The 15055-nt window shown below is 36.2% G+C and overlaps 1 protein-coding gene across 8 annotated transcripts in view; it reads right to left on the bottom strand.

Annotated features, from left to right (window-relative positions):
- The window catches only part of Arid4b (AT-rich interaction domain 4B), a 117928-nt gene that overhangs the window by 45074 nt on the left and 57799 nt on the right, over positions 1-15055 (bottom strand). For all 8 annotated transcript variants that reach the window (XR_011367243.1, XM_069998089.1, XM_069998086.1 and 5 more), the window contains exons 9-15: positions 13781-13860; positions 10573-10649; positions 8896-9050; positions 5989-6061; positions 4480-4574; positions 2905-3002; positions 316-556 (exon numbers count right to left, since the gene is read on the bottom strand). Coding sequence is in view for 7 of the 8 variants with exons in the window: in XM_069998089.1 (XP_069854190.1) it covers positions 316-556; positions 2905-3002; positions 4480-4574; positions 5989-6061; positions 8896-9050; positions 10573-10649; positions 13781-13860 (819 nt within the window). In the remaining variant the exon portion in view is untranslated. The remainder of the gene's footprint in view (positions 1-315; positions 557-2904; positions 3003-4479; positions 4575-5988; positions 6062-8895; positions 9051-10572; positions 10650-13780; positions 13861-15055) is intronic.

The following is a 15055-nucleotide window of genomic DNA, read 5'->3' as shown; positions in this document are numbered from 1 at the left end:
AAAGATCAAAGGAGCTAAACAAACAAAAGTTAAAAGGCAAAAACAAAAAACTCCAACCTAATAACTCCATGACCTTAAGAGCAACAGGAGGTAGCAACCAACACTAACATTGATACAAGCATTACAATTAATAAATTACTGCCATTCTCCAAATGCACTACACAAAAAATAACTAAGAGCTACCTTGACCAGTCATTACCATTATTTAAAGGTAACACTTAATGAAGAAAAGTACAAAATACAATACTACACTTTACAGAGAATGCAGAAAACATACCAAAGGCAATAAAGGATAATGAACAATATCTGATTTACCAGAGGTGGCTTTATATTTTCTTTTCTTTCCATCTCATCCTCTGGGGGCTTCTCCTCTTTTGGCATTATATTCCTCTCCTCTTCAATCTTTACTTCTTTGATGTCTGTTTCACCTTCTTCCTTAACTTTTGTTTCTTTTACATTTTCACATTCCTTACATGACTTATTAACTTTCTCAGGCAATGCCATCTGAAACTCAATATTAGCCGACCTACAGTATTCCTCAAAACCATATAAGTATCTGGAAACATGAAGAGAAACATTTCAATATGTTACTGTAGAGGATCTTCTTGTTTGCTTCTTTTCTTATTTTTTAAATAGAAAACTATAACATAAATTCAGCTCAAAGCCCTGATCTTCCTGTCTCAGCCTCCCTAATGCTGGGATTACAGAAAGAAACCAGCACACCCTGGCTCATACTGTAGAGATTCTTATATTTTAAATCATTTCTCTTGTTTAAGCTTCATTTACATTCTAATTTTTCTATTTAGTTTTTCCCATCTTTTTCTTTTTTTTTACCCCCTCTTTTTAGTAAGGAATGGTCCAGCCACGCAATGAATTGCTGTCCTGAACTCATGATTCTCTTGCCACAACTTCCCAAGAGCTAGGATTATACATGAGTACCATGCCCGATTTCTTCCTGAATTTTTCAACTCAAATAAAAAGCATACACTTAAGAGCTGTGCTGGCCAGGCTTTGACAGCTCAAACCTGTAATCCTAGCTATGAAAGAGGCTAAGATCTGAGGATTGATGTCTGAAGCCAGCTTGCACAGAAAAATCCTTACGAAGGGCAGGGAAAGTTAGAGTGCTTGTCTTGCATGCATGAGGCCTTAGGTTTGGTTCCTCAGCACCACATAAGCAGAAAAAGCCGGAAGTGGCGCTGTGGCTCAAGTGGTACAGGGACAATACCCAGGCTCAGAGTTCAGGCCCCATGACAAAAAAAATAAAATAAAAATTAAAAAAATCTTTATGACTATTATCTCTAGAAGTAGAGCTGTGGCTCCACTGGTAAAGGGCTAGCCTTGAGAAAAAAAAGGTTGGGACAATGCCCACATCCTGAGGTCAAGTGTAGGCCTGGCGTTGGAGGAAAAAATAGTACTTAAAAGTCATAATCCAAATATAACCAAAGTATTAATAAGTACTACTAATAAAATGCTAGATGAGATGGTTCACTTATGTGATACCAGGAGGTAAAAGGAGGATCATGAATTTAGAATATAAGCCTGGGCACTTTAGTGACAGCTTGTCTCCATCCAAAAAAAAAAAAGTATTCAGAGTACTATATGTACTTTTTGAGCTTTCCTTAATGCAAGGTATCAGGACTCGTAGTACTTAATTTAAACAACACAATAACCATAAACAAGTAGTATTAATTCATTATACAACTGAAGAAAGCAAGGCTTAATAAAAAATGGCCAAAGATTATCGAAGCAAGGAACTGGCAGAACTAGGATTCTCCATTTGACTGTATTAGCTTTTTTTTTCTTTTTTTCTTTTTCTTTTTTATTGTAAAGATACTATACAGAGGGTTAGAGTTACATGAGTAAGGTAATGAGTACACTTCCTATTGAGCATTGTTACCCCCTCCATTGTTTTCCCCTTACCATCCCTTCCCTCCCTACCTTCCCCGAGGTTTTTTTTTTTTTTTGATTGGGATTAAGTGATTACATAATTTCCCGAATTTCACAGTATTGTGGAATAATGATGCTCATTTAAAGTCACAAGTTCATTCTAGCTTTCCTGGAGCAAACTGTCTATCACACTCTATAACATATAACGGTGTACATATATACACCATACATGTGATCAGCAGTATGGGGATATTTAGTAGTGGTTCGACCAGATGAGTGGGAGTTCTTTGGTTCTTAAGTCCTGTTAGTTTTGTCGTATCACCTAACATTTTGGATTTAGCATCCACTTATCAGGGAGACCATGTACCATTTGTCTCTTTGCTCTTGGCTTACCTCGCTCAACATGATTCCTTCTAGCTCCATCCATTTCCCTGCAAATGCCATTATTTTGTCATTTCTAATGGCTGCATAATATTCCATTGTGTTGTATTAGCTTTTTAAAAGCTCTATGCAGAATTTTACATGTTTTTGACCATAAAAACTTTCTTTACAAACGTTTTATAGATCTAATACTCACATAATATACTAGAATAGAAAATGCTAAAATACACAGAAGTAAGCTGGGTGCCCTTTAGCTCATGCTTGTAATCCTAGCTATTCAGGAAGCCAAGATTTGAGGATCAAAATTCAAAGCCAGCCTAGGCAAGAAAGAAGCCATCCTGAACAGGAAAGTTTAGAAGACTCTTATTTCCAATTAACTACCAAAAAAGCTGGAAATAGAGATATAGCTCAAGTGGTAGAATACTAGCCTTGAGCTAAAAAAAGCTCAGAGACAGTGCCTACATCCCAAATTCAAGCTTAAGTACTGAGACAACACAAACAAATGAATAGAAAATGCTATTTTAGACTTATTACTCTAGTAAAATCTCTAATGAAATACCTTCAGTTGAATGGTAAATTCCATTCTGCTTTCTAGATAAAGTATTGAAGATAGTTTTATCAAGTATACTGACTTACTTTTTATAAGCACATTTAACATTGTATCCTGCGGCTGAGTTTAAGACAGGGATTCCAAGATCTTGGTAGACTTGTTTCCAAACAGCTCCACTTTCAATCTAATGGACAAAGTAAAATGAAAACTATCCAATTAAAAGGTGGGAATGTAGTAACATTTTGATAGACCTAGCATACATTATGATATTATTCAAACCTGGCAAATTCTAAATTTGATTTGCACATGCAATTTTAGTATTCAAATCTCAGGAATAAATGTTGAAATGTTGAGGCCATTTGACTTTAAAATAAATACAGGTATAGTAAATATGAAAGTAAACAGAATCCTTAATATTCTTCCCTCAAGCTAATGAGTCAAAAAAGTTTTATTGAAATTAGTAAAGCATTTTATTCACTAGAATATTCTTAGTTGGATAAACAAGAGTATCAGATCAGTTCAACAAACATTTTCTGTCTACTTCAGGCACTATGAAAAAGACTGACAATGTAAATAATATTAAGAAAATGCCCCTTGTTGATGATCCTAGCCCTCCTGGAGGGCTGAGACTGGAAGGGTCATGGTTCTAGCCCAACCCTCAAAAAGTTCAAAATATCCCATTCTCAACCATTCATGGTACATGTCTGCCAGGACAAATACTCAGGAAGTACAAATAGAAAGGTAACAGTCTAAGCCAGCTTGGGGGAGAGGGAAGAGGATGAACTCTATTAAAAGATAACTAAAAGCCAAAAGTGCTGGAGGAATGGCTAAAGTAGTAAAGCCAGTGGGGTGCTGGTGGTTCACACCTGTAAATCCTAGCTACTTAGGAGTCTGAGATCTAAGGATCACGGTTCAAAGCCAGCTCAGGCAAGAATGTCTGTGGGACTCGTCTCCAATAAACCACCAGAAAACTGGAAGTAGCGCTGTGTCTCAAGTGGTAGAGCGCCCGCCTTGAGCTGAAGGTCAGTGCTCAAGTCCAGAGTTCAAGCCCCTCAACCAAAAAAAAAAAAAAAGAAGTAGTAAAAGCACCAGTATAAAGCCTTAAATGAAAAACTCAGTACCCCATCCCCTGCAAAAACAAAAACAAAACAACAACAACAACAATAAAACACAAATTAGGACAGATTCAAATTCTCAAGAGCATACAATCAAGAAAGATAATGAATTAAAATTCTTCTAATCACTATGGTTGTGCTGACTCAGACCTTCATGAAACAGAACCTCTATCAAAGTATGAAAAATTTAACAGTAAATCAAACTCAAAACATTATCCACAAAAAAAGTTCAAGATTTGTAAATCTCATCTTTGGTGGCTGTCTCTGTATCTAAACTGGACTTTCCATTTTCTTTTCCAATTATTTTAGAGATGGAGATACCTAAAAACAGGAGGCTGAGATCTGAAGATTGGTTCATAGACAGCCCAGGCAGCAAAATCTATGAGATTCATCTCCAATTAACTACCAAAAAGCCTAAAGTGGAGTTATGGCTAGGCTTGAGCAAAAAAGCTCAGAGACTATACCTTTTGGTGCCAGTTCTGGGGTTGTGTTCAGTCACAGTCAGACACCAAAAGAAAAAATTTCATTTCTGTGTATAGTACTCACGTTATCAAATCCTCCAAGTTTGTGTACCAGTCTGAATAACTTAAAAAGATTCAAATTTCGATATCCAAGTACAGGTCGTTTGTTAATAGGAGTTCCTGTTAAAAAACACACACACACAGATAAAATTATACTAAATTTTACTAAAATGAAAAATTAAGGAAACAAGGTTTGACTGAACTAAATAAAATATTGAGTTAATTGGGCAACTTGTACAAGACCTCTCACACGATTTCCAGGTATATCAGGCTGACTTTGGAGAAGAATTTTGTAAGGCCTGGGTGTGTAAGTACTAAAAAAACAGCATCATCATCAACTGTCATTCTGTTATCTAATATTGAAAGTTCTTTGGGGGTACCAAACACAGATTTGCAGAATAATATATAAGCATTTATTTGCCCATGACAATAATATCTAATAAAACTATCAAATTTGTCACTGTATTTATTATATGACAGACACTATGACAGTCATTTTATTATCAGCAGTCAAAAACAGTGCCAAGCTAAGGGGTTGAATTCTCTTCTTTTTTTAGCAGTCCTGGCGTTTGAGCTCAGGGATTATGTTTGACCGGCAGGTATTCTACCCATCTGAGCATGTTACATTGCTGCCTCCCTTTGCTTTATGTTTCACAGAGCTTTTTTGCCTGAGCCTTCACTTGGACTGTGACTTCCTCTTCTCACCTTCTCCCATGGAGCTTACATTAAAAGCACTCAGTCTAACAGCAAGCTTATTTAAAATTAAGGGGTCTCAGCTCCACAGGTCTTTTTTATTTCCCATAGTTACTATCATTTGTTAAACAAATTGTAAAAGACAAGAAATGAGCAAGGAATATGAACTTTTAAGTGTTGTATTTCTTACCATTGCTTTACATTACCCACAATGTTTATGTGTATAAACACTTTAAATACTGTTTTTATTGTTGTAATATTTTTGTATTTACTATTTAAAGTCACAAACAACTTTTAATCTTCACAATGATAATCATCATTATCTTAACCTCCATTGCTTATGAACTCTATGACCTTTAACAATAAAACTATTTTTTACAAATCAGATGATATGTACATTTCTTTCCCTTTGCTTATTATCAGCTGTTCCCTCTTTCCCTCTCATTTCAGCAAGGTCTTAACATGGAATCTTTCTACTCTCTGTCCCTTGAATTTTTGGAGATTATAGGTATGTGCTACTATAACTAGCCTTAAATTCTTTATTTTGTTGTTTGTGTAATTATTCTTATTTCCTAAAATATTCCAGAATTTTAAGTTAGAACCAGTAGTATTATTGTTGTGTGTGTAATTATTCTTATTTTCTAAAATATTCCAGAATTTTAAGTTATACAAGAAGATTTCACTATACTGTATCTTCATTTATACTACAATGTACTTAGACCAGATTCAGTTCCTCTAACACTTTCTCTGATTGCCCCTAGACATCCTGAATTCTTACTTTTAAAATACCATCTCACTGATATCTACAATATCAAGGATAAATAAAAGTGAAAACTCTCACCTCTGTCTTCCATAAATTTGTACAACTGCTGAAGGAAGTTTTCTCTTTCTTCTGGAAATGGTTCTATTTCTTCCTAATCACAGAAGAAAGGATTATTTTTATCAATTAAGCATTTTAATCATACAAGCAAGATTTCCTGCCAAAAGTAAAGGCTAACACTTATTAAAATATATCAAAGGCATTTTTTTCAAAAAAATATTTACTAATAAGTTATTGGAAATAGGACAGGTCTAGGCATTTTAGGCTATATTGAAGAAAATATATCCTCAAAGTTATCATAATAGAATTCCAAATGTAAATTCTTATGGGAAAAAAAGATGACGACGTTTTACTGTTACCAGAACTGTACTCTCTAAATCAGGATCACAGGCTCAAAAAGACCTACTCTCAAAAAAATAAAGAGGATTAGGTTTGCACATCCAAGCTGATGCTGTTATTGCTCCTCAAGGAACTCTACAAGTCTGAGTCCCATTAGTTGTAACTACAAGCATCCTTCATTTTATGCAGCCCCACTGTACAGTACTTCAAGCTTATATAATCAGTAAAGTGGGGAACAAATTTGATCTACAATACCTGAAGATTCAGACTTAGAGAAATCTTCAAGTAATAAAATAGTTCCCCGATTTATCAATTACAAGGGAAGGACTAGCTTCTTGCTGCTGTGGCCAAGGGCTGTGGCAGTAGGGAGCTGGTCCTGAAGGAACCTGCAAGGAGCAGGGTAGTAGGTAAGAGGGAGGAATTCACCAATTCAATGACTTTCATCCATTCAACAAGCATTAAATGAGCACCTGTTAAGTATAGGCACTATGATAGGTGCTCAATCAAATAAAAGAAACAGCTGTAGAGCCTGACATTACAGAACATCATTAGGAGTAACTGCAGAGAAAATGATTCACAATATACAGTGAGCCTTTACAGTTACTCAGGCTGAAACATACAGCTCTAGTAGTAAAGAGCAAGGGTATTGAATTGATATTCTAAATGAATCTAAACAAACCCTTTCTAATTTGGAAAATCATGAGCTGAATGATAGGGTTCTTGTGAACTCTCCTCTTTTATTTTAAATGCCAGTATAGCAAAGGAGAGCAGTAAACTAGAAACTACAGATGCTGGTGAACTATTAGGTTGCTGGTTGGAAAGTGAACAATGAATAAATGCAAGGCAAGTGCTCTACCACTGAGCCAACTTCCCAGCCCCCTAACAATGAATAAATGAAAACCATTAATGTTGCTTGGTATGGTCATCCAATATCCATCAAGGAAATCTATTTTCAGACATTAAGCTGTCTTCACAGAACATATGACTTAAATAAACAGATTCCTATTCCAAAAACATTTAAGGAAAGTTTGAATTAAACTTAAGAGGCCAGATTTGCATTTATGAAAACAAATCTAAAGTTTGGTAACCACTATTTTTGATCATCCTTTATAAATTTTGCACTATGACAGATACTCTAAGTATAAAAATAAGACAAGTGACTATCCTTGAGGACTTAGTTAGGGAGAAAAGCAGTCAATAAATATAACTACATATATACATATATGTGTAAAGGCATATATGTATAAAGGCATAAAGAAAGTACTATCGACTTGAAAATTGAGTGTGAAAATTTCCTGAGTTGAGAAAGGTGATGGTTCATCCATTTCCCTTTCCAGAGATGCCTCCCAAGTAGACATTAGGAAACTGATGGAAGAAGAGTACGTGGGTCACAACCTAGCTGGCAAAAGTAAGTAGCAGCAAGGTATAGAATTTGTCATTGCTATAGCACAAAGTTCAGAAAGAAAAGGGTAGAATGAGTGTGAAGAAAAAAACCCATGAGGCAGTTGTACTATGAAAAAGGCTTTATGCTGAAGCTTGACTTTACTCCAGAGGTTTCAAATAAGGAAATGACTGTTCATTTTATTTTTTTCTTCATTTTTCCCCTAGTGCTGTTCATTTTATTTTTTTCTTCATTTTTCCCCTAGTGCTGGGAATGGGATATAAGACCTTACACATGCTAGGCAAATGTTCTACCACTGATAAATATCAAGTGCCCTCATTTTAGCATTTTAAATAGAAAGGAGCTAAGGAGAAGACTGAAGCAGGGAAGCTCTTACCCATGACGATTAACATGTAACTCCAAAAGCAGTCCCTCTCATTTCATTAATAGCTTACTACTATTTAATGGCAGGATTTCACACTGTACTAAAAATATTACATATCCACAAGAAATTATCATTATTTCCTCAATACATTATAGACAACTGACTTTATGGTCTAACACAGAAGCTATCAGTATTGGCACTGTTTATCAACAACTTGACTGAAGCTGTACATGTTGTACCAGTGAGAAATATTATCCCATGGCTAGACCTAAAGAATCAGTTACAATGAATCTAAGTATGCCTCTACTAGTCCTAAGTTCAAACCCCAGTACCACCAAAAAAAAAAAAAAAAAAAAAAAAGATCAAAGAACAAAAAACACCACATCTTCATAGATGTTTCTCATCTGTATTACAAAAAATTATTCCAGATTCTATGAAGAGATGGGAAATAAACAGAAATATAAGATGAACATGAGTTGATTTTTCTTTTAATAGTAGGTGGAAGGCACTTTTTATATACTCTGCTAGGTATTTCAGCAAACGGTCAGTGCACACATGTCATGAGGTAATAGTTCTTATGTGCACAAACTGCTACAAAGCATGGTAAAGTAAGAGGTGGGTATTTCCCTAGTCATCTGATAAACCAAAGAGCAAAGCAAGATTGAAAACAATAACCAGAATGCATAGAGTTCTAATTTGGCAACACTGTATTTCTATTTTAAGATAAGCAACTTGATTTTGCCAAGTACTGCAACTGTAACTACTCATGAGCTTAGTCAAGTCCTACCCAGCTGTCAGCTTTAAGAAACGTAACTAAAGTTACCTCTTCTTCACTGCTATTATCTTCCTTTTCTTTTTCGTCATCTTCTTCCTCTTCTTCTTCCTCTGCTTCACTGCTAGAGCTGTCTTCTTTCAATTCAGTCTTCCAGTTAGCGGGAACAGTTCTACTTTTGTGAAATTCAAGTGCGTGATCAAAGGCTGGAAAGAAACATTGAATGAGTGAACTGGGGAAATTAAAAAGACAATTACAAAAAAATTATCCAAGATAAAGAAATAAAAATTGCCATCACTAATAGGTAGTGTCTACTACATTCTTGGCACTGGGCTCAAATATTTAGCTCTGGACACCCATTTTATTATATATTTTTATTTTTGCCAGTCCAGGGGCCTGAACTCTCAGTGTCTGAGCATTGTCTCTGAGCTTCTTTTGCTCAAGGCTAGCACTCTACCACTTGAGCCACAGCGCCACTTCTGGCTATTTCTGTGTATATGGTGCAAAGGAATGGAACCCAAGGCTTCAAGTGTGCAAGGCAGGCATTCTATCATTAAGCCACATTCCTAGACCATAGACACCCATTTTATAGTATGAAACTGCTGCCACTGTAAATGAGAAATGTTCTTCTTTCAAGTAGAAACTAAGCATCTCTAACGAAAAACAACTTAATATAGGTAATCATTTAATATTTTACCCAGCAATTATTAAACAGTAGTATTTAACAGACAAAGGACCATTATGATAAAAATATTCTTTAGAATCCGGTGACAGTGGCTCACATCTGTAATCCTAGCTACTCAGGAGGCTGAGATCTGAGAATCAGAGTTCAAAGCCAACTTGGGCAGGGAAGTCCATGAGACTCTTATCTTCAATTAATCTTCCAAAGGCCAGAAGTGGAGCTGTGTCTCAAGTGACACAGTATTAAACCTCGAACAAAAAAAACCCAGGGACAGCACCCAAGCCCTGAATTCAAGCCCTAGGACCAGCAGATACACACAAAAGTAAATTCTCTATATGTTTAGTTAAACCTAATTTTAAAACTATGTGAATTGGGCTGGGAAGGTGGCTCAGTGGTAGAGTGCTTGCCTACCATGCATGAAGCCCTGGGTTTGATTCCTTAGTACCACACACATAGAAAAAGGCAGAAGTAGCACTGTAGCTCAAGTGGTTGCGCTAGCCTTGAGCACAGAGAGGCTCAAGGGCAGTGCCCAGTCCCTGAGTTCAAGCAAAACAGGACAGGCAAAACAAAACTAAACCAAAAAAAACCTATGTGAATTAACTTGAGATTAGATAGATACAATTATTGTCCTTTTCTAATATATAAAAATAAAGCCATAAACTACATACTTAATAACTGAGGTAGTCTACATGGCAAATGATTAAGCTTGATAAATAAGGGTAGAGAAAAACTAACCATTAACAATGCCATTAAAAATCTAAGTAATGAAAATTCAAGTTAATGTATTTCTCAAGCAGAATTATTGTAACCTGAGATATGACAAATCAAATTTACTTTGATTCCTTTTATTATCATGTCCTGAAATTATATTTCATTATTGAGCAAAAAAAGCCAGAATATGCTAATAGCTGATAAAACAGTTCTTTCTGACTTTTCCAGATTACTACCAATTATAAGCTTAAAAAATAGAAATAGAAAACTTACATTACGAAACACATATGGGTTTTCAAAGTACAAAATCACATACTCCACTATTACCCACTTACCTTGTTTTAAAACAGCATCAGGCTTCAGTGCACTGTCACTAGTAATTTCATGGACATCTTTTCTTGGAACTGAAGTACTGTATTAGTTAATGACATAGGGGAAGAAAAAGGATAAATTAAGACATAAATAATACACTGCTAGAAAATATTGAAAATATACAAATACTGATATAAAATATTAAAAATATACAAATATTGATATAAACCATCTAAAGTGACTGGACACAGGGTTGCAAGTCCCAAATATGATAGGCAGGATGTATAATCACCTACAGGAGGGTCCTGATTTAAGAAAGCTTGTATACCCCAGACCAACCAGGTTGGAGGTGAAGGGGTCATTAATACCTAGGCATTTCCAAATATCATACAGTCCTTTACTAAAAGAGAATAATGAATACTCTTTTTAAGGTAACAATGTGTAAAAGCAGAAAAAAAATAAGTCAGAAGTAAAACTCTTCAATTACCTTCAGTTAAATACTTGATATTACAATAAGAAATTACTTGAAAACTGGCAGTAAAATTACCAGTTTATAACATACTCTTTTTTCAACATTTTTTTCCCCCAAACCAAAGTATAGACTTACAAACAAACATCTAAGATACAATTTGACCATTTCTGGAAATCCCCATTTGTCACGTGTGTCAAATGCAAATGACTGGGACAAATTTGACCATAAATATCACATAAAATTCCTATTTTATACTAAAAAGTTCACCTTCTATGTATTTGATTAGTCAGAAGACTATCTCAAATACAACTTTCAGTTTGCCACTTTTTATAGCCTTTTATTTTTAAAATTTCAAATATCCATAAATGTAGGTGAAATTCTGAACCCCATGTATCCATTACCCCCACAACAGATGCCATAAACTCTTGTCAGTATTCTGCTTTTCTTTTTTTTGGGGGGGGGGGGAGGCAGGGATGGTGATAGTGAGGTTGTTTTTTTATTCATGGCCTCATGATTACTAAAAGCAAGTGCTCTAAGGCCCAATAACACAATCACGTAACTATTTAAATTTTGGGTTGTCTCAAGAATCTAATAAATTCTCTTTCTTTTCTCTTTTCAGCAGCATTTTCTTTTTGGGGAGGGATGGGGACCGTTGTAGAGTTTGAAATCAGGGCTTTGGTGTTTGTTAGTCAGGCCCTCTGCTGCTGAGTCATACCACCAGCCCTTTTTGCATTGGTTATTAAGAAACAGTGTCTTGATTTTTGCAGGGCATGGGTCTAAACTACTTTCCTATTTTATACTTCCAGCCATAACTGGGATACATTTTAGCCTGAGCTGGCCTAAAGCCATAATCTTCCTGATTTCTTCTTCCTGAGTAGCTTGAATTACAGGCATGAACCAGCAGTGTCCAGCTAAAGTTAGTTTTATAGATTTTTTTTTTAAGTCACTTTTTTGGGCTGGGAATATGGCTTAGTGGTAGTGGTAGAGTGCTTGCCACGCATGCATGAATCCCTGGGTTCGATTTCTCAGTATCGCATAAACAGAAAAAGCCAGAAGTGGTGCTGTGGCTCAAGTGGTAGAGCACTAGCTCTGAGCACAAAGAGGCTCAGGGACAAAGCCCAGGCCCTAAGTTCAACCCTAGGACCAACCCCCCCCCCAAAAAAAAAAAAAAATTCAGATCAGGTGCCAGTAACTCACATCTGTAAACCTAGCTACTCGGGAGACTGGGATTTGAGATCATGATTCAAAGCCAGCCTGTGAAAGTCTGTGAAATTCTATTCTCCAATAAATTACCAAAAAAGCCAAAGTAGAACCACTTTGTGATAGAACCACTAGTGGTAGAACACTAGCCTCAAGCAAAAGCAACTCTGGAACAGCACCTAAGCCCTGAGTTCAAGCCCTAGGACTGGCAATTTAAAAAAAAAATCCCTTTTCCTAATTTGAAAATCTAAACACCAAATCTTAAAAAATCTTAAAATGTAGCAATCCTTTTTTTATGCTGGTACTGGAGAGCTTGATCTCAGGACCTCCATAGCTTACTCAGCTTTCTTGATCACGGATGACACTCTGACCACTTGAGCCATACCTCTGGCCTAGTATTTTGGTAATTAATTGGAGATCAAGTCTTGAATACTTTACTTCCAGGGCTGGCCAGGAAGTTTGACACTTTACCTCTCACCTTACAGAGCAGTGAGGATCATAGATGTGAGCCACTGGCCCTCAGCTAAAGTGTAAATCCCAGTGCAAAGTATCTTGTTTCAGCTGTGTCTGATACTTTCTTGTACCTGAGGTCCCTGTTACTAAAGAGGATAAGGCTTAGGGATATTTGAGCCCAAGAGTTGAGACAAACTTTGGGAAGGGGAAAAAGAAAGGAGATGAGGAAGAAGTAGAGGGGAAGGAAGAGAAGCTGAAGGGGAAGGAGGAGAGGAAAAAGAAAAAGAGAAGAGAGGGAAAAAACAGTTGAGGAGGAAGAGAAAAGGGAGGAGAGAAAGGGAAAAAAGAAAAAGGAAGAAATAAAGAAAAGATGTGGCAACTGTATTATTTTTCAAGAAAAATCAGAACTCTGCTCTAAAAAAGTTCTACATGAGAAATCACATTCTAAATATACAAATACATCTATTACCATTCATTTTAATCTTTGAGTGGTTGTAAAAGTCACAGGTATCAATACAATTGTTAAACATTATTAGAGATATTATAAAATGCTAATAAAACCACCAAGAAAAAACTGGAATGAAATGCCAATATCAATATCTATGCCAGTATCAATACACTATTTTCTTTGACAATCCTGGGGCTTGAACTCAGGGCCTGGGCACTGTCCCTGTGCTGCTTTTGCTTGAGGCTAGTACTCTACCACTTGAGTCACAATAGCACTTCTGGCTTTTTCTATTTATGTGGTACTGATGAATCAAACCCAGGGCTTCTTGCATACTAGACAAGCACTCTACCACTAAGCCATATTCCCAGCCCTCAATAAACTATTATATACATTAAACATATCCAATTTGTCTAAACAAATCACCAGCTATACAACTAAGATAGTGCAAAACAGTCTATTTTAGAAAAAAAGTAAATAAACACTATTACTTTACTACACTTAAAGTAAGAAAAATGGTTCTTTTTGAAATTTTCTCAATATGATGAAAAAGAAGGGGCAAAGATGAAGAGAAATAACTAATTTTATCATTTAATGTCCTAATCTGATAAGACAGCCTATATTATGGACAGGTTTCTCAAGCCAAGTGAATAATACTTACAATTTGCCATCTTTGAAAGATCGAACAAGAATATTATCTTTTTTCACAGCAATCTCATCACTACAATCAGGACAAACCACCTTTTAAAAACAGAAAGAAACAATTATATGGGCACACATGATTTTTAAACAGATATCCTCCAACCTTCCAGATTCTTAGATAATGCAGACTGTTGACATAGACATGGTATTAAAACAAGAATAACAGTTATGACTAGCCTCGAAGCCGTAGGCCACGTTTTAGGCAGAAATAGAAAAGAGAGTTATATCATGACTAAAATAATTTCCAGAGTCTTGAATATCATATAAATTCTTAGGAATAAAAAGAAAACCAGTAATAGCTGGGTGCTGGTGGCTCATGCCTGTAATCCTAGCTCCTCAGGAACTAAGATGTGAGGATCATGGTTTGAAACCAGCCCTGTCAGGAAAGTCTGTCAGATTCTTTATCTCCAATTAACTAGCATAAAGCAGGAAGTGGAACTGAGGCTTAAGTGGTAGAGTGCTAGCCTTAAGCAAAAAGGCTCAGAAACAATGCCTAGGCTCTGAGTTCAGGCCCTAGGACTAGCAAGCACATACACACAAAACTGTTCTTCTGGTTGCTATGAAGAAAATGGACACATGAGGCAAAGAGTTCAAAGACATACCTAGATGTAAAGTGGTAACAACAAAAGACAATTAAAGGAATAAGAAACACCAGAAATAATTATGCAAGTTCACTCAAGTTTCTCATGTGAAATTGACAAGTGCTGTTTATGTAAAAGGAAAACAATGGAGAAGGGCCAAATTTGGTCACAAAGTAGGAGATAGTTAATGCCATTAGAGGATGAAAAATGCATTATAAAGGAACCTGATAGATTGCTAACAGTAAATGAGTATGAATATATGAAACAGAATGGAATCACTTCTTTGTCTTTCCTGGACCTTGAACTCTTTCTTGGCTTGGGTGCTGTCTGTTCTTAAGATCCTTTTGCTCAAGGCTAGCACTCAGGGTTGGCAATATGGTCTAGTCATAGAGTGCTTGCCTAGCATACATGAAACCCTGGGTTCAATTATTCAGTACTACATAAATAGAAAAGGCCAAAAGTGGTGCTGTGGCTCAAAGTGGTAGAGTGCTAGCCTAGTAGTACCCAGGCCCTGAGTTTAAGCTCCAGGACTGGTTAAAAAAAAGGAAGTGGGGTGTGTGTGGCAGGGGCGGGGGGGGGGGGGGAGAGGGGGGTAACCACTCTACCACTTGAGCTGTGCAGCACCACTTCTGGCTTTTTCTGTGATTACTTGG

This window comes from Dipodomys merriami, unplaced genomic scaffold (genome assembly GCF_024711535.1).
Source record: "Dipodomys merriami isolate MVZ:Mamm:240054 unplaced genomic scaffold, mDipMer1.0.p SCAF_51, whole genome shotgun sequence".
NCBI classification, from domain to species: Eukaryota; Metazoa; Chordata; class Mammalia; order Rodentia; family Heteromyidae; genus Dipodomys; species Dipodomys merriami.
This window is presented reverse-complemented; position numbering and strand designations above follow the sequence as displayed.